The 26,612-nt window shown below is 40.7% G+C and overlaps 2 protein-coding genes across 3 annotated transcripts in view; one reads left to right on the forward strand and one right to left on the reverse strand.

The window, feature by feature from the left end:
- Positions 1–8,948, forward strand: part of bub1 (BUB1 mitotic checkpoint serine/threonine kinase) — a 52,790-nt gene extending 43,842 nt beyond the window's left edge. The window contains exons 21-25 of one of the 2 annotated variants that reach the window (XM_059982897.1): positions 3,186–3,347; positions 4,687–4,844; positions 6,831–7,011; positions 7,220–7,326; positions 7,433–8,948. In XM_059982897.1, coding sequence (XP_059838880.1) covers positions 3,186–3,347; positions 4,687–4,844; positions 6,831–7,011; positions 7,220–7,326; positions 7,433–7,634 — 810 coding nt within the window. In that variant the 3' untranslated portion in view covers positions 7,635–8,948. The remainder of the gene's footprint in view (positions 1–3,185; positions 3,348–4,686; positions 4,845–6,830; positions 7,012–7,219; positions 7,327–7,432) is intronic. The other variant, XM_059982898.1, reaches the window with a different exon arrangement.
- tpcn3 (two pore segment channel 3) overlaps positions 7,632–26,612 on the reverse strand; it is a 66,092-nt gene continuing 47,111 nt past the window's right edge. The window contains exons 9-19 of the mRNA XM_059982899.1: positions 25,971–26,172; positions 22,677–22,821; positions 19,979–20,164; positions 19,837–19,901; positions 17,278–17,365; positions 13,577–13,646; positions 13,278–13,497; positions 11,650–11,740; positions 11,437–11,550; positions 11,246–11,358; positions 7,632–9,827 (exon numbers count right to left, since the gene is read on the reverse strand). Of these exons, the coding sequence (XP_059838882.1) occupies positions 9,682–9,827; positions 11,246–11,358; positions 11,437–11,550; positions 11,650–11,740; positions 13,278–13,497; positions 13,577–13,646; positions 17,278–17,365; positions 19,837–19,901; positions 19,979–20,164; positions 22,677–22,821; positions 25,971–26,172 (1,440 nt within the window). The 3' untranslated portion in view covers positions 7,632–9,681. The remainder of the gene's footprint in view (positions 9,828–11,245; positions 11,359–11,436; positions 11,551–11,649; positions 11,741–13,277; positions 13,498–13,576; positions 13,647–17,277; positions 17,366–19,836; positions 19,902–19,978; positions 20,165–22,676; positions 22,822–25,970; positions 26,173–26,612) is intronic.

The raw sequence follows: 26,612 nt of genomic DNA on the forward strand, positions 1-26,612 counted from the left end.
ATCAGCACACACACCTGGTTGCAGAAAATGGATGGCCTTCAAACAGTGTTATCGATGATTGTATCTTCCAAATCTTTATTTTTATTGTAACATTCAAGATGATTGTCAATATCTTCAAATTCTTTGTAGTTCCTAAGTAGTTTAAGTAAATAGTCTCATTTTCACAGCCGGCTGTTTCTGGCATCTCCAAACTAAATACTTGAAACTGCGGTGAGCAAAACAGTTCTCAATTGTCTTGCTGCTTATTTATTGCCAACTATCAGTAACAAAAATCACTGCTTTTTGAACACAAACACACAACTGACACTATTTAAAAGCTGCTCGCTCTAAGCACGGTGTAGTGATTAACGAACATACGATATACACAAGGTTGACACTAGTTAGAAACTGCTCAGCAAGTCCCCTGTCCCTGTTAAGTGGCATAGTGTCCTAAATTCCCAGCTATTTTCTCCATTTGTTTTTGTTCTTTGAGTTGTTCTAAATCAGCAGCTTCCCCAATTAACCAATAGACCAAATAGCTGAAATCTACTGTACATCTGAATATATTGTCCTAGATCTTGTAGCAGTTTGATTTTGATATTAACACTGTAATTTCTGGAAATGTAGAGTGTAAGGTGGAAATTCCAGAATTGCTGTGAGTCACTTGCCGTGCTATACAAGGCTATACTCTTTGTAGCCAGCCCTAATGGAGTGGAGGGAAATAACTTCAGTATTTTATGGACTGAAGCTGCTGTAAAATACCTTGAAATTCTGTATGGTCTAGTAAGTTTTTAATGAGTTGTAATTAATGTTATCAATGAACTATCCAGCCACTTACAATACTCCCCCACCCCAAAAATACATGCACACTTTTAAATAACCCAAGAAAAGGGATTTTAAAATAAATTGCATTTTATATTTTGACTTCTTAACCATATGTGGATATTCCCATCTTTAATTGGCAATGATAAACATTTAAAAATTTAATAAAAGCTGATTTTTTGCTTCCTAACCAATGTTCTGAGAAATTCTCTAATGCATAGACTGCTCAGCCAATTTAGTATTTTAGCTGTTAGGTGCCAGAGTTTGCTTTGAATTAATGACTCATCCCAACAGACCACTGCCATCTAAGGAACACATTGTAATCTGGGTATTGCTGGCATGAATGTTTAGAATTTAATCATTTATTTTCCTGGTTATGATCGGCAAATTATCACCCAGCATAGTATCATGTTTTGCAGACCAGATCCTTCAAAGCAAGTAATGAACTATTACTTAAAAATGAGCAGGCTTGGAGTGGTTGAACATGACAGAGAAGCAGCAGATTACAGTAGTGATTGTAATGGAAATATAGGGAAAGGAGGAATTCTACACTAAAAACCAGAAGGCTACTTGGTAAGAATGAGACCCTTGTAGTTCCTGCATAGGTCTATAGTTAGGAATACTCAAATTCTTTGTACTACAAAGATTTGGAGGTGTTGAGATCTGAAAGTTATCAATTAATAAGAAAGAGTGCTAGAATCTTTTAGAAAAAGGTCAGTCAAAAAAAGGACAGTTCAATAGAGGATAAAGCAAATTTTGTCCAGGGAAAAGTCTTGGCTCAGATACTGAAGGTATTTTTCATTTATCCAATAGAGTCATAGAGCAAAACAGCTTGTATACAGATTCTTCAGCCCTACAAGTCCATGTCAACATAGTAGTTGAATGTGATAAAAATATAGGTACTTTAAAGAGAGGTCACCTTGTCCGGAATGTGCCTCCTATGTTGGTGAATGAACTAAGCATGTAAACATCAATGGATTTGGTCACGATCTTTCACCTTGCCTTGATTATGTAAATGATGGTAAAAAATAGAAGGTTACTGGTTTAAGTGCCAAAGGCTAAATCTTGATAATTATATCTCCCATCAGCTGTAGCTGGATGTGGAAAACATCCATGGATTAAATATAGAAATTCTTTCCTGTACTGCTATTACACTTCTCTGCCAATCATACCTCATGAAATGTTGGATGAAGTGATATTCTTATAAGTCGATATACAAAGAGGGTTAAAGCTGCTGAATAATGTACAAGATGTCAGTAGTGGACATGGTACAAACAGCCAAGTTGTAGTTCTGGAGGAAGTTGTAGCAGAGCAAAAAAGCTATTTGGTTATCTATGAGCAGCAACTGTCAAGTTGACAAGAAATACAACACACTGCTGATGCAGTAATGTGGAGCAAACAAACTGCTGGAGGAACACAGCAGGCTAAGCAGCTTCTGTTGTATCACAGGGATGGTTGACATTGTGAGGGAGGGTCTCATCCTGAAACATTGATCATTCCTCTGCCTCGATAGATGGTGCTTGACCTGCTGAGTTCATTCATTTGTTATTTTCTTTTGCATCAAGCTGGCAGAGCAGCTGATAAAACCATTATGGTACATAAGTTATTCTAAGTCTTGACAAATCTTTGGTTAAGAGAGGAAGCAGAGGATATTTGCTATAAGGATATTACATTAATTACAAATTCTTTTTCAAAGACATGGGGCAGGGATTGGGGGAAAGATAATGGCCAAATAGCAGCCTCCTGTACTGTGTGAGACTATGGCTACATCCACACTGAGCCAGTAAATTTTGAAAAAGCCACTGTCGTGAAAAAAACAATAGGCACCCACGCCAGGCGTTTCTGAAAATACCTCCATCCACATTAAAACAGGTATTTGGGCAAATCTCCTCCTACTGGGTACGCGCGCGGGACACAGCTACAGAAAACAAGTAAAGAAGAAATGGTATGCTATTTCCGTTTCCTCCTCTTAGTTCAAGAAAACAATGAAATGCCGCGCTGCCACCATCATCTGTTCTGGCACATCATGACAGCATTTTTATAAAGCTCTAGTTACCCCGTACACATTACACCACCCAGCCGGCATTTTCAGATTTACGCACTCTGGAGAGCGTTTTAGAAAAGCTCTGTTTTCGGGGGAGGAAAACACTGTTTCAGTGTGGAAGGAGGGTCAAAACAAAGAGTAAAAGTTTCTGTTACGGATTGGGTGAGGACTGTAATTGTAGGATACTGGAGAACTTCTGGAACCGTACTGTAGAAAGAGTTCTTGCTTTCATACGTAGTGAATAGACAGAGGAAAATGGTTTCCTTTTGTGAATTCTGATTTGTCTTGTGATTTGAAATGTATAAACTTTCTAAAGTAGTTTTTTTTTATCGCTTTTCAGGTTCAAAAAATATCCAGTCCCTGGGAATTCTACATAAATACTCAGCTAAGTGAGAGACTGAAGCCAACATTTCGCAGTCTATACAATACTATCCACTCTGGTCATTTCTTCAACAATGGCTGTATTTTGGTTGGAGAGCTGTACAGTTTTGGAACTCTGCTGGTATTTCCATTTTTTTATGCTGAGTATATTGTCATGAGAAAAACCTCCTTGGGTGACTAATGTAAAAGACCTACTTATAGTGTATGTCATAAGTACCTGTTTTGGGGCATGGTCTGGTAAATGTACTATCGTGATTTACTGAATAATATAATTCAGTGGCACGACAGGAAAAGCTACTGTCTACAGTTCTGACAACCTGGGTTCAATCCTGAACTCTGCTGTCTGTGTGGAATTCGTACTTTCTCCCTGTAACAGCATGGAAGTTCCCTTTTTTGCCTCCCATATCCCAAAGATGTATTGGTAAGTTAATTGGTCTCTATGGTTTACTCCAGCTGGTAAAAGGATTGGGAAGGGATGTCAGGCAGAAGAGGCAATAGCAGGGGCTCCCAACCCTTTTTATGCCGTGGATCTCTACCATTAACCGAGGGGTCTGTGGACCCCAAGCTGAGAACCCTGTGTTATAGGAAGTAAATGGGGGACTATAATTGATGGAATTGCTTTGAGAACTGCCATGGTCACAAAAGACCAAATGGCTGTCTGATCTGTCATAAGGGAATATAGTATTCATAATTTGAATAATTACCTGGTCCAACTGGTTTATTTTATCAGTTCTTCTTTTAGTTCTATGGTGTAATTATAGGAATGTTTTCTTTTTTTAAAAAAAAAAGAATCTGCACTGTAGAATGCATAATACCACATTAATTTACTGGGTCCTCCATAGCTGGCAGAAGGAATCACAGCAGACTCTGGCTTTAGTGGATTTCAAAATTCTAAGCAATAAGAACAGAAATTCTATTCCATATTCTTTGATGTCATGGTTTACTGTACAGTGATAAATGGGAAGTTGTGGTTCTGGGCATCCTCCACATTGATTCTAGACCTTAAGTCTTTTTCTGTTGAGATACAAGAATTTCTGGGAAGGGCAGCATTTATTCCCTATCCCTTAGTGTCCTTAAAAAGTTGATGATGAGCGCTACTATCTTGAACTTCTGCAGTCCTCCTTGTGAAGGTAGTCCACAATAATCTTTGGGTGGAGAATTTCAGGTTTTGGACCCAACAATAATAAAGGAACTCCTTCAGGTCAGCATGGTGTGAGAATTGGAAGGGAGTCTGCAGTTGATGGTATCCCCAAGTACCCATTGCCTTTGCCCTTCATTGACTTTATTTGTTGAGAAATACTTTTATAGAACTTGAGAAAGATGAAATATATTACCTTAGAGATCAAGGAAGGGAGGAACATCAGGCTGCAGTCTTGATAATCCCACTAGCCTTTGAACATGTCGACGTGAATGTTTTTTTTTTGAAATAATGTAGTAAAATTATTTTTTTTTAATTTCAGAATGCAGTCAATCTGTATAAAACACTTGTTGAAAAAACAATGCCTCAGCCTTTGGTGATTTACTTTGCCATCCATATTCTTTATATGGTAGAGCAGCTCCACACTATCGGAATCATTCATGGTGATATAAAACCGGACAATTTTATCCTTGGAGAAAGGTTTGTATGATCTTCCCCCCCGCTTTGAGTAAAAGAAACAACATTTTGCACTTAACTATTATTGGTCCTTAAACTCTGGCTCAGGGAATAAATGGATACTACTTTGGCATCTACCCTGTCAAAGTTAACCAAAATCCAGGATGTCTCTCTCTGACAAGTACATTTTGCTCACCTCCCCTGTTCCTTCTCATATATTTTGCTCATCCTCTAGTATCTAAACCTTAATTCCAACCCAGATCCGTTCTACTTCTATAGTTGTCACTTCTACCTTCTCATCAGCTTTGTGATGCTACAGATCTTTTTTTTAAGGATCTGAAAATTCCTATTATCATGATATAGATGAAGTCACTAAGCCCATCCTGTCAATGCTGGTGAATGTATTTCCTTATATCCATGGAACTTGTTCTCTCATACTTGCTAATTAATGGCATTCCCCCCCCCCCCCCACCCTTCAATTCTCATCTCTCAGGATGGGTCACTAATACTGTGAGGCAGGTGCACTATCTTCAGCTTCAGTCTCTCCCAGTTCACGTGAGGAGAATCCACCATCTGTCTTGCTGCTGCTCATGTAGACGTACCAATGAGCAGTACCCATAAGGAAACTGCAAGGCCAGTATAAACTTCAGATTATACCCTTATGAAGATTGTAGCATTTTTAAACTAGAGATGCTAGTTTTCTTTTCTTGAGTCTGTGTTTTCTCCCATATTAAATGGCTACATCACTGTCTGGTGTTGGGGGTGCTACTGCACAGACTGAAAGAATCTGCAGAGGGTTGTAAATTTAGTCAGCTCCATCTTGGGTTCTAGCCTACAAAGTACCCAGAACATCTTCAGGGAGTGGTGTCTCAGAAAGGGAATGTCCATTATTAAGGATCCCCAACACCCAGGGCATGCCCTTTTCTCACTTTTACCATCAGGCAGGAGATACAGAAGCCTGAAGGCACACAGTCAGCAATTCAGGAACAGCTTCTTCCCCTCTGCCATCTGCTTGCTAAATGGACATCTTCATTATTTCTGTTTTTTTTGTATGATTTTTAATCTATTCAATATATACTGTAATTGATTTACTTATAGATTGGGGGAAAATTATGTATTGCATTGAGCTGCTGCTGCTGCTAAGTTAACAAATTTCATGACACATGCCAGTGAAGTGGACTCTATAGTTTTTCCCTGGTTGCATTAGGCTATCCTGTGAACCATCACGGTAATTTCTAATACTGAAATGTAGATATTGGTGTTCACCTGGTGGAGAATCTCACCTAGTCCCTCAACACCAGCTCCATAGCAAAGAAAGCCCAGCAGCATCTCTACTTTCTGAGAAGGCTGAGGGAAGTCCATCTCCCATCCTCATCACATTCTACAGAGGATGTATCGAGAGCATCCTGAGCAGCTGCATCACTGCCTGGTTCAGAAATTGCACCATCTTGGATTGCAAGACCTTGCAGCGGATAGTGAGGTCTGCTGAGATCATCGGGGTCTCTCTTCCCGCCATTACAGACATTTACACAACACGCTGCATCCGCAAAGCAAACAGCATTATGAAGGACCCCACACACCCCTCATACAAACTCTTCTCCCTCCTGCCATCTGGGAAAAGGCACCGAAGCATTCGGGCTCTCATGACCAGACTATGTTGCATTTTCTTCCCCCAAGCCGTCAGACTCCTCAATACCCAGAGCCTGGACTGACACCAACTTACTGCCCCTCTACTGTGCCTATTGTCTTGTTTATTATTTATTGTAATGCCTGCACTGTTTTTTGCACTTTATGCAGTCCTGGGTAGGTCTGTAGTATAGTGTAGTTTTTTTCTGTGGTGTTTTTACGTGGTTCAGTGTATTTTTTGTATTGTTTCATGTAGCACCGTGGTCCTGAAAAACATCGTCTTGCTTTTACTGTGTACTGTACCAGCCGTTATGATTGAAATGACAATAAAAAGTGACTTGACTTATTTTAACTATTAAATAGAATACTTATTGTTCAATTTAGGTTCCTGGATAGTGATACTGCCAGTGCTGATGACAGCTTGTCTCAAGGATTGACATTGATTGACTTTGGTCAAAGCATAGATATGAACTTGTTCCCCAAAAATGCAGTTTTTGTTGAAAATTGTAAGACATCAGGCTTCCAGTGTATTGAAATGCTGTCAGAGAAACCATGGACCTTTCAGGTAGGTCATTCAGTTACAAAATGCATCAACTCTTGCCTAGAGTTTGGTAATTATGTTTGATCGTAAGGCAGTATTTTACCATGACCTATTGATAAGTGACAAGGTTAACAAATAGATTACTCATTTAAAGACGTGATTAATACAATAAGCAAAGCTTTGTCTAATGCCATGATGGGTAACTAATGAATTTTGTATTGCGTTTTTATAGATAGACTACTTTGGAATTGCTGCCACAGTTTATTGCCTTCTCTTTGGCACATATTTGAAATTAAAGAAGGAAAATGGTGTTTGGAAGGTCAATGCTAATTTTAAAAGGTCAGTGTTGTAATCACAACTAACCTTAAACTGGTAGCAGCTGATGTAGACACATTCAGGTCTTTCTGTAGTGCAAAACTCAATGAATATTCTTCCATTGTTTTAGAGGTCATCACAAAGAGGTGTGGAATAATCTCTTCAATACCCTGGTGTACATCCCCAACTGCCAAAATCTACCATCTCTTCGAGATCTACGAGAGGAGCTGGTGGCACTTTTTAAAGAGCATTACTCAAAAAAACTGAAATCACTTCGACAGCAGTTGATGGTGCTTTTACTTGAAAAGAAACATTCTCAAAGAAGAATATAATGTGGTTGTAATCTAGGTTTTTGTATAAATAGATCTCTAATAATTTACTTATGCTTAAAATGTTATTCCATTGCTCAATGGCGGAATCTTGATTAAAAATAATTTTAACCATCAGTTTTGGTCTCAATATACTAAGCAATCTGTTACTTATTCTAATTTCTTCTGGTATCCAGCCCTTCCTTATTATGGTCTATCAGAGATCGTTTAAATAAAAACAACTACAGATGAAATCACTGGTTTGTAAATTAAGTTTCTAATGCAAGAGATCCAACCAACTGTAAAATCAAATTGCAGTGGTTAAGCATCAAAGCTGTTTTAGAATCTCTAATATAGATTTTATTTGAGGAATGATGGTTAAGTTGCAGAATGAGTCTTTTGAAGAGAATTAATTTGGAAAAATTGTGATAGAGGCAGTGGTTAAAATTACATTTCAAAGAACTGATGTGCCCCATTAATGCTTAATGTGCTTACGGGTGTTCATCTAACTTATTATGTCATTCAGGACCCAGAATATAGACTAAAGTTGAAATCTCCTGGTGCGTATTGGAAGGGAGGTAAGCAGGGACTGATTTTTTTTTTAAATAGCACCATAGGCTGTTTCAAACACAAAAGCTGGTAAGTTCTTTAGCACTTAAGGTGGTAACTACTATCTACTGACTCAGTGTTGTACTGAAGCATCAGTCTGAAAGTTTTGCATGTTTCGGTCACAGGCCTTGAACCCAGACTTAGTGTTAGACACTAAACCAGCTTAATGGTGACCATGATAGTGCTACCTTGAAATATGACATTGTGGAATAACAGGTGTGAGAGATGAACAGTTGGTTTAAATAACATTAGAAACAGTGCAGAATGAGTTCCCAGGGTCAATAGTTATGGGATCAGTGAAGGACTATAAACAGATGCGCTAGTTACCATTGCGGTAATGAAACATGGCAGTTTTTCTACTGGCATTCCTGCCATGAGATGATTAAAATGGTTTCACTGCTGTATGCTTGTTATCACAGAGGCAGAGGACACGTGATCTATTAAGTGGAGACAAGACAGCATATTCCATCACATTCTCCAGCAGATGAGCTGAAAAAAGCTGAGTGGTCTGGCAGGTCTACTAGTCCTCAGCAATAGCTCGCACACATTGTACCAGAAAGGATGCAACCCCAAGCAGCTCCATACTGCTATAGCCCTCTAAAACTGGTAGAGACTGCGAGAAGCTCAGACAACACAGAAACAGGCCCTTGGATCCCATTTACCAGCACTTGGTCTAGATCTAGGGGTTCCAACCTCAGTCCACAGCCACCGCCCCCCCCACCGCCACCCTCTATTAATGGTAAAGCTCCATGGCATAAAAATGGTTGGGAATCCCTGGTCTATACTGTTTTATGATAAATCAAATTCAGAAGATTAGATTTAAGGAAAAGGGAAACTTGCACAAATGAAACCCTGCTGTACCCTGGAGTGGATCTGTAAACTTCTGAGCCCTCTACTCCAAGGAAAGTAAATCCAGCCTACTCAATCTCTTAAAATGCTGAAGCCGAGCCTCTCTAGTTCATTCCATCCACATCAAGCCAGCAGTGAAGCGAGACCACCATTGCATCGGTGCAGGCACACCAGAGGGTCAAATATTACAGCCCTGGTAGATGTGTTTGTGGGCAGGGCATACTGATGTGTTTGGACTATAGGATCAGACATGTAATGAAAAGAAAAGCAGGATGTTCTGGTATGGAAGAAACTAGGTATAAGCAGCACTTGTACATTTTCACTGCATGATTTTCAATTGAAATCTATTAAGCAGGTAATTTTAAAGACATGGCTCAAAACACAGCAATTCTTAGCAATTAGTTAATTAGCTACACTAGCTATTATAATACCTAGAATTTTGGGAGCATAATCTAATACTGTCTTTCAGATGCAAATTAAACTAATTTGCATTTAATAAATGTAAATCATCGTACATTTAAGTGCAAGTTCAGAAATGCTGAAATACATGCTGCTCAGTTAGCAAGATGAGCCATTTCTGTACAATATTTCAATAAAATTTACAACCAGTAAGTTAAATTACATTATGAAAGGTATGTGACTTTGGTGGGAAATCATCTGGTGAAAGGTTATCAATCTCTTCCAGTGTTGGTATTTCGTCTTCTGGTTTTAATTCCCCTTCAAACATGTGCTGTAATAAAGCATCAACTGTCTTGTATCCTATAAATAAACAAATGTATCATATTCCTCATTACAAATGTCCTTAAAGAAATTGACATCAAGGGAATATAGTAATCACACAAGAGCAGACAAAATGCTTGTATAGTCTATTACTCTGTTAAGCAGGAGGACAAAATGTTAGGAGCAACATGTGACCAGTTTGTGCAATCTCAAATACTAAGGAGATCAGCAACTATGCACTAGGCATTGGATGCTGACATCTTTGATTTAAAAAAAATACAAAGCACGTCTATGGACATAAAAGTCAACAGCATTTGTACTTGAACTGCTTCATGTTCAGAATATCATGGAACAATTGGACCTAGGTTAGAATTCCTTAAAATAAACAGCTAGTCACAAATTCCTGCCGGTGCACAGGAAATTAAAGAAAAATCAGCACTAAGGGTGGAACATTTATTTGTGAAAATTTGTTTTCTGACAATTAAGGTTCTTCTTCCTGTTTTACGGCAGTTAGCACCCAGCTTAATGGTGCATTACCACCACCTTGTGCTCCAGACTGTGGATCAGATGATAGACTTACATTCTAAATCCCTTCACACATTCCCACCCTAATCTACACTTTATCCTTCTTTGACCATCCTAGTACTCTATTCCTGCTTATCCATCATATCCTATTTAAAAAAAAAACCCTGTATCCCTTAAGAAAGCTAAAGGTACCCTGACCTGTGCTCTTTCACCCATGCCCAGTAACCCTTTTAATGTGAATTCCCGCACCCACAATTCCCTTAGATTAATTCTCGTCATCTCTATCTGTATCCCATACTTCCTGCAACTCAGAATTACATGTTCTACTGACTCCTCTTCCTGACATTCCTTGCACAAACCTGTCTGGTGTTTCCCTATCATTTTTAATTATTAATTAAGGTTAGAAAGAAAGTTAAAAGTTGAGGTAATCTCTGCACTGATCCTCAAATCATATTCCGACAGGTCATCAAGTCCATTTCTCACACATGACCCCTGTATTGCCAGCATTTTCTGTTGTTATCTCACTATCAGCAAATTGCTCAGATATGGCACTTCACTGTCTGTGAATAGGGCGGGAGGAATTAATCCATGTAAAATATTTCACTGTGCATTTTTGCAGAGGAAAATGCCTCTTCATATTGTAGTAATGTTGCTTGACTTTTAGAAATCAATAGTGGAATGCTACAATTATTGCATATAACATCAATAAGATTAGTTATCTATGCAATGACAGATGGATTATTGAAATGAAGATAATACACTGATTGATCTTGCTTCCTTCTGACAAGAGGAGGTGATAAAGAGAAGTGACACAACTTTCAGAAGCTGTGGTCTACAACCAGCTAACACTGCACAGCAACTAACTTTCATAGAGTTGGACGCCGAACTAGCTTAATTCAATGAAGCAATATAATCATGCAGACAATACTTACGAATTGATGCTATTCTGAATCTCAGTGTGGAATTCAAATTAGTATCATCAGTGTTACCAAGGTCATTTTCACTTGTTTCCATAACTTCAACTAGGTTTCCAGCTGGATGGTCCCTAAAAGTAATTTACATTAAAATGGTGTATGACAAATAAAAACGTGCAATTATATGCACATAACATTGTTGTACTTACACATAGTCTCCCATTCCAAGCTCTTGAATTTTCTTCTCAACGGCATTTTCAACAGCACTCCTGGACAATGAATACTCCACAAAAAAAGCCTCCAAAACAAACGCTATGAAGATACTTTCAGAGGAGGAGTGGGGGAAAGGGGATGGAAAGTCAGGCATGTTGATATCAACTAATTGCTTTACTGAACTTTTTTAAAAGTCCTATCAGACTTACTTGATTAGTATAATGACAACCACTATATGAAAGATGACAAAGAAGATCCTTGCAGTTAAGTGAGTTACCTTCACAAATCCAGTTGCAAGAGGTATTATTGTTAAGGAGTTGAAGTGTACAATGAAAACACAAAAAAGTCATTGGTAATTAAATAGTATGATTGTTCTGCAAATAGTAAATTATCTATTTGAAATATTTATTAGGTTTGTCCGCCATAACAAATGGTATGTCATGCAACAGAAGCAGTGCAGCAGGATAAAGTTCACTTCCCTCTGGATGCACAGAAATTTGATTTGATTTTTAGAAAAATCTCAAAAAAATAGAACAAAATCTGGTACCAGGCTGTGAAATCTATTAAAGCACCACACCTACAAGTACATCACTCAAATGTAAATATTTCAATATATTCAATTTTCTTAAGTTTTTTTTCTGCATTTGACCCAACTGTGCGTCTTTTCAATTAAATTCTGTACTTCATGATTCTCCAAATTCCAGGCCTTCCCTGAGTATTTATTACCATCCTCATAACTACAATAATCACCCAATTTAAGTTGTTCATTAAGCTCTTTGAGGTCTTATTTGTTCAAAAGATCTAATTTATTAGTTAATTTTGTGATATATTGAAAAACCAATTCTCTCAAGATATGCCAGACTTTCTTCAACAATTTCACAATTATTGTAAGGTTTGTCCCTTGGGATTCTTGTACAAGGAAATGTACACAAAGTGTGAAGGTGTTTCATAATTCCAAAGTTACATTGGATTTACTACTTGTCAAAAGTCTAAAACATAGAAGGGCAATCAAATCCCAACCTAATGAGGGTGCATTCACGTATTTATAAGGCTAAAACAGAAAATACTGGAAAAATTCAACAGTATTACAAAATGTTTCCTTTTCAATATATTAGTAATGTAGCATCGAGGATGTCTGCTCTCCTGGCCATTACCTTTTCTCTCTTCTAAAACAAACAGGAGCATGAAAGCCTAGATGATGAAACTCAAACCTGCTTCTTCCCCACCTATATCAGACTTCTGAACCAATCACCTCTCAAAGCCTTAAATTCTCCCTCCTTTAATCATCACTTTAACATTTCTTTTTGCTCTAGTGTACTTTATGCCATTTAGTTGTTTTACAATTTTTGCTGTATTTGTTGTTATAATGTTACTGTTTTTGTGCTGGCACGTAGCCTAGTGGATAAGGCATCCATCGGTCTAGTGATCTGAAGGTCACTGGTTCGAGCCTCAGCTGAGGCAGTGTGTTGTGTCCTTGAGCAAGGCACTTTACAACACATTGCTCTGCGACGACACCGGTGCCAAGCTGCTTGGGTCCTAGTGCCCTTCCCTTGGACAACATCGGTGGTGTGGAGAGGGGAAGGCTTGCAGCTTGGGCAACTGCCGGTCTCCCATATAACCCTGCCCAGGCCTGCACCCAGGAAACCTTCCAAGGTGCAATCCGTGGTCTCACGAGACTAACGGATGCCTATGTTACTGTTTACACTGCAAGCTTTAACTAAGCACATAACTTTATTACACTCTGGCGTACATGACAATAAATAGTTAACATGACAATAATAGTTATCACGATTCCAATAAGAGGGGGAAAGTCCATTTGAAAATGGAGAAAGGATATCATGCCACTGGTTGACCACTGTCAATTCAATAAGTAATATGAAGGCTGAAAGGAGATTATTGAAGTTGTTCTTGCAATATCTAAGAGTAGCAAACTGTGAACCCTTCAGTGTTGGATTCCCGCAATATTTTGCTGCAGGGTCACTGGAGTTAGCACTGTAAAAAATGATTCTCCCTTTGAATGCTTCCATTCCAACTATAGCAAAAATGTAGTATACAACCTAAAAAAAAAGAAAATGCATTTAAAATCACATTTAAAGATTAGTGATCCAAAAGTTTTAAAAAGTTACCTTTCCTTACCACAAGTAGTCCTGCATATGTTAGCATTGTGGGTATAAGATTCACCAATGTGTTGAGCAAAATCCTGAATCTAAAAGGAAAAGCACGGAGGCATTAAAATAATGACAAAGTCTATCATTTCAAAGATTGTGGAAAAGTCTTCTCTCGGGTAACCATCTTCTTGTCCCAGTAAATTTCCCCATTCTGCCATAAAGCCGAGAAAAAAAGCTACATTTTAGATGTTAACAAGATGGATGGCCAGTCTTTTCCCCCTGTAAAGGTTTGTGAGAAGAGAAAAACTTGAAGGGGACGCTAAGGTCAAATTTTTTACCGCATAGAAGGTGGTGGGCGCGTGCATCAAGCTGCAGTAGGAAGTGATAGAGGTTATTACAACTACAATTTTAAAAGACATTTGGAATGTCTTACAGGGATATGGGTGCTAACAGGCAAATCAGACTAGCTTGGAAGGCACCTTGTTGATATGCGCCAGTTGGGCCAAAGGGCGTGTTTCCAAGCTGTAAGCTTTTGTGACTATTAACTTGGATTACTTCTGGAGATGGCTTTGAATTCCACAACACAGGTATCATGTTCACTGCTGTTTACACAACAACTGTAACATTAGTGACGAACTGCAGTTTGGGAATAGAACTGCTTCATTGAGCATTCAATTGCCCTCTCACACGAGTCTGTCAGATTATTTCATGCATCAGATTACAGAAAGCACATGTCAAAGAGCTGAAAATGACTGGTTTCCCTTAATTTGAGGGATCCTGTTATTTCTTTAACCAATTAAACTGCAAGATTGAAGTTAGCAGCAGAAAGGTATTAAAATTAGATCTTCTGAATTCAACATGTAATCAACTGAGAAAAAGAAATAAGTATTGATCACAACACAGGGAAATGCATATTTTAATTATCCATTAAGTGTTCAACTCCCCTATGAGTTGAAGGACTGGCGCTCAATACTTGCAATTGTTTATCAACAGCACAGTGTCATTGATTTAATTTGAAGGATACCAGATTCAATTTACCGAGATAATTCTGGCAATTTTACTTTGCAACTGCATCAAATTTTCATGAATTGATTCTATTCCAGGCAGACAGTAAAGATGATAATTGCTTGGATATTTGGACTGGAGCGTTTGTTCTTCCCTGGAAGCTGCTGTAGCAGTGGGAGACACTAACATTATTCAGAGCTCATTGGACTGCGATGCCAGGTCCTTTATTTAAATCCGGAGCAAAGCTCTCCTGGGATGTTCAGATCACACACTGGATTTATACTTCAAGTACTTGCTCATGTGGCAAGTCGGCATGAGTTTCTGCTATAGTTCTATCAATGAAGCCTTTTGTGGACTGATAAAACCCTTCGATCCTGCAGACAACTCGCTGCCCCGTTGAGGTAATGTCATTATTTATCCAAAAGCATTATTGGGACTAAAAGAATGAAGGCTTTTTTTGGAGTGGGGGGGCTTTAGGAGTTTGGATGTGGACGATGCAGAAAGTCGAGCATCATAAAACCCCTTTGCCTGGGGAAAAGTAAAATAATTGGTTTATTCCTGTAGCCATTTAACGTATTTGTACATGATAAAGGAATATGTTGTCAATGCATCAACGCTGATGCTGCAATGCTGGGTAGGCACATAAGTAAAGCATCTTTACAAAGATGTAAAGACAAAACAACCGTGTAAGTACTAAGACTGAAATATCGAAGACAAAAGATCTTGTTGTAGAGGAAAGCCGTGAACAGACTGGTTCCAGCTGACAGGAAGGTGGCAGTAACTCAGATGAACTCGCATTGCAAATAGGGTTGTCCAGAAGACATCTCTGAATGCACAAGTCGGGCTGCAGAAGCAGAAGACCATAAACGTACACTCAGTGGCCACTTTATTATGCACAGGAGATATCTAATAAAGTGGCCACTGGGTGTAATTCCTAGCGTGAGAGGAGGAAGCTAAAAACGGAGATACAGCAAGCAAATTTCCATACCCAAGAGACAATTTGGAAGTAAAGACCGAGCTTTCAAACTAAGGTAAGCACACTTTTTAACTTCAGATGTTAAACAGGATACAATATTTAGAAGGTTAGACAGAAATCTCCCAGGAGTCTCCTTACCCAAGGGAGTGCAGTGAAGATTCACTCGGCTGGTCCCAAGAATGGCAGGATTATTTACAAGGAGAGATTGAGTTGAACAGCTATATATTCACTCAAGTTTTGAGGAATAGGAGGGGATCTCACTGAAGTATTGGGATCAACAGGTTGCATTCCAGGATATTCCCAATGTTTCCTGAATGGAGGAGTCACATCCAGAATATGGGATAAGTCACTTAGAACTTACCAAACCTGAGTGGGTAGTGGAAGACATGACTGAACGTTTGATTACTTGAGCTGCCAAAGCGTAGTAAGGAATGTACCAAGCGCTGGTAAATGAGATTAGTGTACACCAGGGGTTTCCAGCCTGGGATCCATGGATCCCTTGCTTAATGGTATTGGTCCATGGCATAAAAAAAGGTTGGGTTCCCTGGTGTAGATAGTATTTGATGATTAGCATAAAGCAGTGTTGTGCAACCAAGACTATGAGATGAGGAGAAACTACTTTGTTTGGAGTGGTGATCCTGTGGAATTTACCACAGAAGAGAGGAAAGCAAGTCCTGACTATATTTGGAGACACAGAGAGACTACAGTTGCTGGAACCTGGAGCAAACAACTACTGGAGGAACTCAGCGGGTCGGGCAGCATCTGTGCGGGGAAATACAGTAGTGTAGTGGTTAGCGCAATGCAATGCAATGGCGTTCAGAGTTCAATTCCAGTGCCGTCTCTAAGGAGTCTGTACTCCTCCCCATGAAACGCATGGGTTTGCCCTGCGTTTCCTCCCACAGTCCAAACACATACTGGGTATATTAATTGCAAATTGTCCCGTGATTAGGATAGGGCGATTGGGTTTGTTGGCGTTGCTGGGGCAGCATGGCTCAAAGGGCTGGAAGGGCCTGCTCCGCAATATATCACTAAATAAATCAATGAATAAGTGGACATTCTGGATTTGGGCCAAGACCCTTCATCTGGACTGTATTAAAGGAGGAAGCTAACATTGCTGGACCCCAAGATATCAAGGACAACAGGGAGTAACAACAATATGGTATCACAGAATTATCCGTAAACATACTGAATGGTCAGAGAGCTCCTATTCTCAATATACTGCATTGGCATAATAGATGTGGAAGTCTCTCAAAAGGCAGAGGTTTCTCTTCAGAATGTAGAAGATTGAGGGGAGATTTAACAGAGGTATACAAAATTAAGGGCTATCGATTGGGTAGATGCGAGCAGACCTTATCCACTGAGGTTGGGTGGGACAACAGCAGAGGTCATGGATTAAGGGTGAAAGGTGAGAATTTTAAGGGTGAAAGGTGAGAATTTTAAGGGGAACATGAGAGGAAACTTCTTCACTCAGGATCGTGAGAGAGTGGAATGAGCTACTAGCACAGTGGTGCATACAAACTCGATTTCAACGTTTAGGAGAAATTTGGATAGGTACATGGATGGTAAGGATATGGAGGGCTAGGGTGCCAGTGCTGGTCAATGGGAGTCGGCAGTTTAAATAGTTTCAGCATGGTCTAGATGGGCTGTGCTCCTCTAAGGTTATGACTCTATGGCAACAGGTTTCACATCCACCTGTTGCATTTTAAATGCAGGGTAGTCACTTACAAACTCCAGCCTTTAGCTTTTACCTCTGGAAGCTGTCGACGATCCGGATTAGTCGAAGTACCCGCAGGATGAACACAATATCCAGGATCTGTTGACTACTGTACCCGCCGGCTGCATAGGCAAAACAAAAGTAAACAACGTCATGAGTTGGATTGCATTCTTAATCACGCAGTTGAAGCAAAGCCTGAAATCAAGTTTCACGTTGCAAAGTGGGGGCTGAGGTTACAGATCCTATGTGATGGCAGAGCTGGGGTGAGCAGCACGTGGCTCAATTCATATGGGGGGCATGGAGAGATTGCAGAATTGGGAGCAACAGGCAAGATGCTAGAGGAACTCAGCGGCCAGTACAAAGGGATGAAGGGAAAGGGGGTGTAGTTAGCAGAGGGAGCGTATGTTGGCGCTGTGGTTAGCACAACACTTTATGGTGCCAGCATCAATTCTCATCACCGTCCGAAATGAATTTGCGCATTCTCCCTGAGACCACGCGAGTTTCCTTGGGGTACTCCGGTTTCCTCCCACAATTCCAGGTTAGGGATTCACGAGTCGTGCGTATGCTATGTTGGCTCAGGGAAGTGTGGTGACCATTTGTGATGACCGGCCCAGTCCTCACTGATCTGATTAGGCTGGCCATTTCACTGTATGTTTCAATATACATGCGACAAATAAAGCTAACTTTCTTTCTTTCCTTCGCGGGCTGGCAGGATATAGGAGAATTTGGGTGAGGAGGGATGATGGGCAGACGGGGAAGTGGGCATAGTGCCAGAAGTGGGAATGTGACAAAGTCACTGCATAACAGGGGAGCATTGTGAAGAAGTCTGCTTCCTCTCTTCAACAGGATGTCTGGTAGACCCTCTCTCACTGCTCCCCCACCCCTCTACCCATCTCTTTGGTATTTCTGTTCATTACCTCCCAGCTCCTGGCACGATTTCCACTCCACTCCCTGATCTATCCCTGAGGCTCACTCTCCTGGATCCAGGTTTTTCTTCAGACCCTCCCTGCATATTTCCCTCTTTTTTAAAATATACACTGGACAACTTCCTCCTATCTTCCATCACAGGTGAAGTCTCTCATCCCAGAACTGTTCACCTCCCTAAATCAAAGCTGCCAGGCCCACTGAGTCCCTTCAGCATTATATGTGTTACTTCATATGACAGTTCCAGGCTCAAACATGGAAAAACTGGCTAATTAATAATCTTCCCTCCCAAGTTCAGCCGAGAATTTTTCAGCAGTACATCCCTGCAAGACAAAGACAACATTCAAACATGGGATAAAAGTTGGTATAAATTCCTACCACAAGAAAATACCCCCATCGATTAAGATTTCTGTTTTGGTGATCAGAACGTGATCTTCTCTATACAAGAAGGCAAAACCAGCTATGTGATTAATTTGTAGAATACTTCTTTTCCATCTGAAAGGGTGTCTGCGGGCTCCCACCAACTCTGACCCCCGTCTTTTGCATCTTACTTTTGCTGACGCCCCCCGCCCAATGCAAGCTCAAAGTACTTCAACTTGTCTTCAGATTTGAAATATTACAGCCCTTGGGTCAGAACATTTAATTCAACAACTTCACATAAACAGATTCTTCAGTTTGTATTTAAACTAATCATTTCTGTAGAAAGGTAACTGACACATGAACTGTGCTTATCTCTCTCCACGGATGCTGTTAAGCCTGCTGAGTATTTCTAACCTGTCTTGGTCAACTGTACTGTTTTTCCCTCTCTCACAAACATTATCTTTATTTCCCTCTCCTTCCACTCATCGTCTAGTACATTGCCAGACAGATCGGTGTCACAAATAACTTCTTTTAGCTAGCACTGTCCACTTGGCCACTTAGTTTCATGATCTCCACTATTGATCGTCCCTTTGTTCCCTCTCTTCTGTGCACGTCTGTCATCGAACTTTTCTAGTTCTAGTGAAAGGTCATGGTTGGCCAACATTAATTTAATGTCTCTCTCCACAGGTGAAATTTAGAAAGAAGTGTACGGTACTGGTGGAGTGGAGAGTGAGTTTGTAAATCTGACGAGGACAAAGGATGTTAGGAATGGCGAGAGTGTGGGTCAGGTGACAAGAGGAGGAGTGTTGGGGTAGAGGGAGGGTGGGCTGGTGTGGTTGCAGACACACCAATTGAGTGCAAACTTTCCATAATGTCCCAACACTTAAGCAGGTCACACCTGAAGTGGGAGGAGCATGTCATTTCACTGCTGAGGAATGACCGTGATGGACTCGAGCATTAACGTTATGGAATGCCACTATCGTTCCAAGCAATGTGCTGACCACTGAAACATCCTTTGCAGCCGGTAGCACTGTAAGATTACTTTTATCCCAGAGAAATTAAATCCAGATCCTAGATCAAAAGACAGGTTTTCCTCACACTCATGGGGAAAGAAAACAGCGCAATGGGCACCATAACCAAATGGAGGCACAAGAGATTGCAGAAGCTAAAATCTGGAGCATGGTTCCCTTTATGGTATAGGAATCAATTTTAGAAAATCATGATGTGCTCATTTGTATTAAGTGTAACCATTTCTGCATTAATTTGAAGATTTTAAAATATACAGACTTACATAAATTCAAGTACCTACATGATTTAAGTGTAGCATTGACTATGGCGCCCAGCAGAGCAGCAACGATAATTATGGTATCAAACCTGAAATAGTAATCAGAAACTTAATTCATTGTTTCACATCCAGAATAAATAATAGTTTAAAGATGAAGTAAAATTACCAATTCCAAAATTGAAATTTAGCAAAGAAGGCCCTGGGTTCGTGTGCGTAGAGTTTCAGCAGTATTTCAATTACGTAGAGGGTCAAGAACACCCATTCCGCCTTAGATATTAAAGGATTGGTCTCATCTCCACCAATAAAAATAGCATTTATAAGAATGATAACATCGTATGTGTAACGAAACCCTCTGTGAGAGAGAAAACAAAACTTGTAACATGTTGTAAGAATCTTACCTCTCTCTGCCTAATTGTAAAATTGTCAGGTGAACAGTTTTTGTTGTACTGCAGATCATGGTCTTTCTTGGGAGCTTTGCTACTCTTGCTTGGTGGGTGGATGGTGCTGATGCTTTTTGTAAGTGGGGGGGGGTCGATGTTTTGTTGTTGCTCGTGTGTGGGGGGGGAGCGGATGGGGCATTGGGGTTCTAGCATTTTTACTGTCATTCTTTGGGACACTCTTCTGTTCCATCAATGTCTGTGAAGAACAAGAATTTCAAGTTGTAAATTGTATACATTCTCTGATAGCGAATGGAGATATTGAACTAAAAAAGTCAAGTCCAGCACACACTAATTAACTCAAATGGTCAATACGTGCGGATTACATCTAAGTCTGCTGAAGAGAGCAAGAAGGTGGAGGAGACTGATCACAAAACAGAAACTAGAAAGGAAATAAGATAATGAATTAAAACTGAACGTACAGCACTAAGTTGGCCAGCGGAGAGCCAAACTATGAATTTCTTGCTTTCTATAGATGCTGCAACAGAAGCAAGCCACTGCACACAACCAGGCCACTACAGACCTACCCTGAGTCAAGATTACACTCTGTTCCTGTATCACCAAGTCCATATTTATAACTTCAGTTTGAACATCTTCACCTTCCAATCCAGCAGTGAATACCACCCACACACAACTCTCTCAAGCTACAAAAGCACAAGTATGCACGGGAAGACAAATTGGTATTACCACCACAAATGGAAACTTGCTGTCATAGATGGACAGCACAGAAACACGCCCTTCAGCCCATCAAGTCCATCTCAACCATCAACAGCAATCGCCTTTATTCTTCTCTCCACATTCTCAACCACTTGCACCAGATTCTACCATTCACCTAAATGTTGGCACAATTTACAGTGGCCAACTAACTTACCGATCTACATGTCACTGGGAAATGGGAGTAAGAACTTGAAAGGAACCCACATTGTGACAGGGAGAGCATGCAAACTCCACACCAACAGCACCAAAGGTCAGAAATGAACCTGGTTCTCTGGTGCTGTGAAGCGATGCCTCTTCTAGCTGTGACACTGTGCTCTACGTGGTCGGCAATCACCTCTGATCCGGGCCAACATTTACGTGCCGGGCAGCACCTAATTAATTAGCTTGTTTATTTCAGCTTTCTTCTTAAAGATGTGCTGGGTGCGTTCCAGCTACCGCTGCACCCCTGCATGCCTCGCGGCCCGATATCGGTCTGCGGCCCGGAGGTTGGGGACCACTGCAATACTGGTCTGGCAGCAAGGTGACCAATGCCCTGACTGATGAACTCATTCATCTTTCCCACCCTATCCACTTCTGTTGTCATTTTCAGGGAGCTTGTACTCTAAGATTCCTCTGTACATCTAAATTGACCTCCTAAAACCCATCACCTCACCTGTCAGGATTAAGTTCCATTTCCCATTTCTTCACCAAGATTTTCAACTGATTGATACCCTGCCATATCCTTTGACAGCCTCCCTCACTAAACACAATTCCACCAAATTTTGCATCATCTGAACACTTTTTCACCAGTCTGATGAACTTAAACCCATCCTGACACTACAAATGAAAAACATTCTGCTGGGTTTGAGCCTCAGACACTTAAAATGACACTTGCAGGTGAAACAAACACTGGTCAGATCCTTCAATATACAGTACTGTTCAAGTGTTAGGCACACACACACATATTTTAGAGTTAGAGTGTATAAGACTTTTGCACTGTCAGCATGGAGAGGAGAGTGTGTTTGTAAATCTGACAGGACTAAAGGACGTTGGGAATGGTGAGGGTGGAGCGCTGCATGAGGGGTGTGGAACAGGTGACTGAGAAGGAGTGTCAGGAACCAGGTGGGGGTAGGGTGGGTGCAGATACACCTAGCTCTGAGACACCAGGCAAGGTCATTTGGATTCAAACAACTGGTTTATTGATTATTGGAGAATGTCTCTCTGGTGCTTCCCACACCTTCCCCTTTCCCTTTCTTTTTATTCAACCATAATTCCCCAACCCCTGCTCCCTTCCCACTCTCAGTCCACAATAGAAACCCATATCAGCTTCAGGTTTATCATCACTCACACGTGTCATGAAATTTGTGCAGTACTGTGCAAAAGTCTTAGACACCCTGGATATATATACATGCCTAAAACTTTGGCACAGTTCTCTAAATAAACAGCATGAAGAAAACAGTCAACCTTGTTTGTGTTCTATTAGCTGCCATGAAAGAGAGGGCAGTAAAAGGAGGTTAATATAACCCCACTGACTTCTGATACATAACATCTCCCACAGTTAAAGCTGATGGGAGCATTAGTTTTTCTACTGGTGGGTAATCAATACAAGAAATAATTAACTCTGACTAATGCTCAAATGGAACTTGTCTATCACGAATCTCCTGTCAGCCAGTTGTACAACATATGGGAATATGGGAATGCTGATTTTGATCATCAGTCACTGGAACATACTGGTGCTTGACCATCCTGCAGATGAGCTGGCTCACTCTGGAGTTATACAGGTTCGGTATGCTTTTCTCCAACGGATGGACCCTCTCCTTCATCTGAACAATCTGTATGTTTAGAAGGTCTGCCAGGCGGATGAAAGACTCTTTTCCTGATAAAAAAAGAAAACAGAATCAGAGCTGTGCAGCACAGAAAACAAACCCTTTTGGCCCATCTTGTCCATGATGACCAAGGTGTCTTCCTGAGCTGGGTCCCATATGTCTGCATTTGGTCCATGCCTCTCTAAACCAGGGGTCGCTAATCTGATGTTCACAGCCACCTTGCTTAACGGTATTGGTCCATGGCATAATAAAGGTTAGATACCCCACTTTAAACATTTTATGAACCCATCCAAATGTCTTTTAACAACTGACATTCAGTATTGATCATGACGAGTAACTAACATTTAAAGATGTGTTTCATCTTCGACATGCTTTCCCACACTTTCCAATACCCAGGGTTGGACCAAGTGGCTTTGAACAGATGGATTTACACAGTATCAAGAATTGCCTTTTAAACAAGCAGAGTAACGCAGACAAAAGCAGTAAAACATAGGCTTCTAAGCACTAAATCCAAGGCATACCAAACCCCAAACACAGCCTCCCTAAAGCATAATGTAATTGGCAAAGGTGAGTTGCACTCCACTGAACCAGAATTTTCGAAGGGTTTTCTTTTGTAGTGGAGGAGTGGGCATGGGTAGGATACTAAATAAAAAGGGATGTGTGACCTTGTGGGAAGTAGCTTGTTGGAGCTGAGAGGATGGAAGAGAAAGGGGGTATTCTTACCAAAAATGGTCAAGTAGCTTAAATATAATTTGCTTCTATTGTGTCATTGGGAATCAAATGTGGCACATCTGTTGCACATGCCAGGACTGAAAAGTTTGTTGAAGGCCAAAAACAGAGGGAGAAGTTCATGAGGTGAGACTTTACCACTTCACTGAAAGAAAACTTTCTAACATTCCATAGAGACCAATTTATTCAAAATTACCAAAACGATCTAAAATGAAAGGCAAAAGAATTGAAAGAAGTAGCTACATCAATGTTTTCTGAGAAATCCATTAGGCTCACGAGAAGTAAAGAGAACATTTTCTTGCATTTATTATTCAACTAACTCAACTTTGATAGATGCACATACATGCACGCACATTTCTGGTTTATGTGGCGTGTCTGCCGGGACTATAAAATGGACAGAACTACCCATTAAAAGTACATCAGCTGAACCAAATGATCCGAGTCAGTTCCGAATAGTCCAAATGATCTGCACTGGATGGAAGTGTTGATAGATAGTGGGGTCTGGAATGGACATGGATCAGGCACCTTATAGTTACTTTGCCAAAGAGCTGTACTGAAACAGAGATGCTCTTCCTCATTAATCACCTCTCAGTCAGAAACCAAAAGAGCTTGTTCAATTGAGTTTGATAAGGTGCTAAATGGAAGTGGTTAACTCCTTATTCACCACAGACGTGCAAGGAAATTTTGCACCTGTGTTATTGTGGGTGGAAAACTAGGTGAATATAATCACATAAGTGAAACATTTAACCTTGTTTTAATTCAACACAAGTCCAGGTCGGCAGCAAACTAACCTGGGAGACTGAAAGAATGAAGGGCAGAAATGCTGGTGGGAAAGTTTCCTCGTATTTTCACAAGGAAGGAAAATATTCCTTCAGAGAATTTGCTCTTTCAAAAATATATGACCTAATCTTCTAACTTAACAATGCTAAAGATATAGATTCTGCTCTACCCTCACTTTGCGTTACCACTTTCATTGTGAACATTACCACTTTCTCTGGTAATGCTCCCCAACTCTTTCTGTGCCATATTGTCAACTGCATCGGTGCTGCTTCATGCGCCCATGCTGAGCTCATCAATTTCATCAACTTTGCCTTCAACTTTCACCCTGCCTTTAAATTCACCTGGTCCATTTCTGACACCTGTCCCTCCTTCCTCGATCTCTCTGTCTCCATCTCTGGAGACAAACTGTCAATCAACATCTTTTATTAACTTACTGATTCTCATGGCTACCTTGATGATAACTCCTGTACAAATGCCATTCCTTCACCTCTGCCACATCCGTTCCCTAGATGGGGCTTTCCTTTCCAGACCATTAGAGATGTCCTCCTTCTTCAAAGTATGGGGTCCTCCTTCCTCCACCGTTAATGCTGCCCTCAACTGTATCTCTTCCATTTACCCGGACATCCAACCTCAGCCCATCTTCCCACTGCCTTAACAGGGTTAGAGTTCCTCTTGTCTTTATCCGCATCCAACACATTGTTCTCTGCAACTTCTGCTATCTTCAATGGGATCCTACCACCAAACGCATCTTTGCCATCCCCTCCCAACTCTGTTTTCCACAGGGATCACTCTCTCTGTGATTCTTTTGTCCATTTATCCCTCCCTTTTAATCTCCCGTATGGCACTTAAGCATTTTAATTCCGATCCCTATTCCCATTCCAACATCTCAGTCCATGGCCTCCTCTACTGCCGCGATGAAGCCATCCACAGGGTGGAGGAGCAAAACCTTATATTCCTCCTCCAACCTGATGGCATGAACATCAACTTCTCTAACTTCAGGTAATTTCCCCCACTCCCCTCTTCTTCCATTTCCCATTTAGCTGCATTCTGATCTCTTCTCTTCTCCTCCCCCTGGTGCCCCTCCTCCTTCCATGATCCTCTCTCCTCTCCAGTTAGATTCCTTCTTCTCCAACCCTTCACATTTTCCGCCCATCACCTCCCAGCTTCTCACGTCACCCCCTCCCCCATCCACCTAGCTTCACCTATCCTCCTTCCTCCCACCACCCCACCATCCTATTTTGGCTTCTTTCCCCTTCCTTTCCAGTCCTGATGAAGGGCTTCAACACAAACCATCAACTGTTTATGCCTTTCCAGAGATGCTGCCTGACCTGCTGAGTTCTTCTAACATTTTGTTTGTGTAAACCTTATTTTGCTCTGATTTTTTCGGCAGAATAAAACTTGTTTCGGAATAAACACCCTCTCCAAAATCCAACTGAATACACGCATAGAATGGGGGGGGGGGGAGAGTTGATGTGGATAAATATTTTTCCTCAGCCTATATATAAGGATAGTGTTCTTAAACTAAAAACTCACCCTCAGGAGGAATGGGAATCCCACAAACAGACCATGTACTGACTCTGAATAACATCTTTCTTCATTCCCGATGGGTCTTGCCCTTAAAGATGATTGCAATTCAAATTTCTAACAACCTTCAATGAAGGTTTTTTTTTTGTTTTCCACTGCTTCTCACCTATAAAGCCCTTCTGCTCATCATCCAGAACTCTCCACAGCAGTTCTCGATGAGAGCTGGGTATCTCGGGCGCCACCAGTTTTACCAGCTGCCTCCATTGAGAATCCTGGACTGCAAATTCTGTTCCATTCTTTGTCTTCAATATGTTAAATGCTTCAGTCATTTTCCGATGCTTCATATAAACTAGCTTCCTTACTTCATTCTGGAAAGTAGTGTGATAGTTTTTGATACAATGATGGAAAATACAAGAGCCGAAATGCAAATACAGTACTTAAAGTCAATCGAAAAACAAATATCATCTAAAGTTTTTTTTTTACTTATTAAATTTAAGAAAATTGCGTTAGGGTTTGTAGAAACTATTTTGCTAATGGTTAGCACGTAGATGGCCTGGGTTCAATTCCTGCCACTGTCTGTAAGGAGTTTGTACGTTCTGCCTTTGACCATGCAGGTTTCCTCCAGGTGCTCCAGTTTCCTCCCACAGTCCAAAGACATATTAGTTGGCAGGTGATGCACTATCAATAACTCCAAAAGACTGGAAGTAGAGTAAATACTAAAATCGGAACAGCAAAACGGACCACGTCCATGCCGGATGACTGGCCTGGACTGAGGGAGGAGCAGTGACACAATCACCTTTATCCAGGG

Source organism: Hypanus sabinus, chromosome 10, assembly GCF_030144855.1.
Source record: "Hypanus sabinus isolate sHypSab1 chromosome 10, sHypSab1.hap1, whole genome shotgun sequence".
Classification (NCBI taxonomy): Eukaryota; Metazoa; Chordata; class Chondrichthyes; order Myliobatiformes; family Dasyatidae; genus Hypanus; species Hypanus sabinus.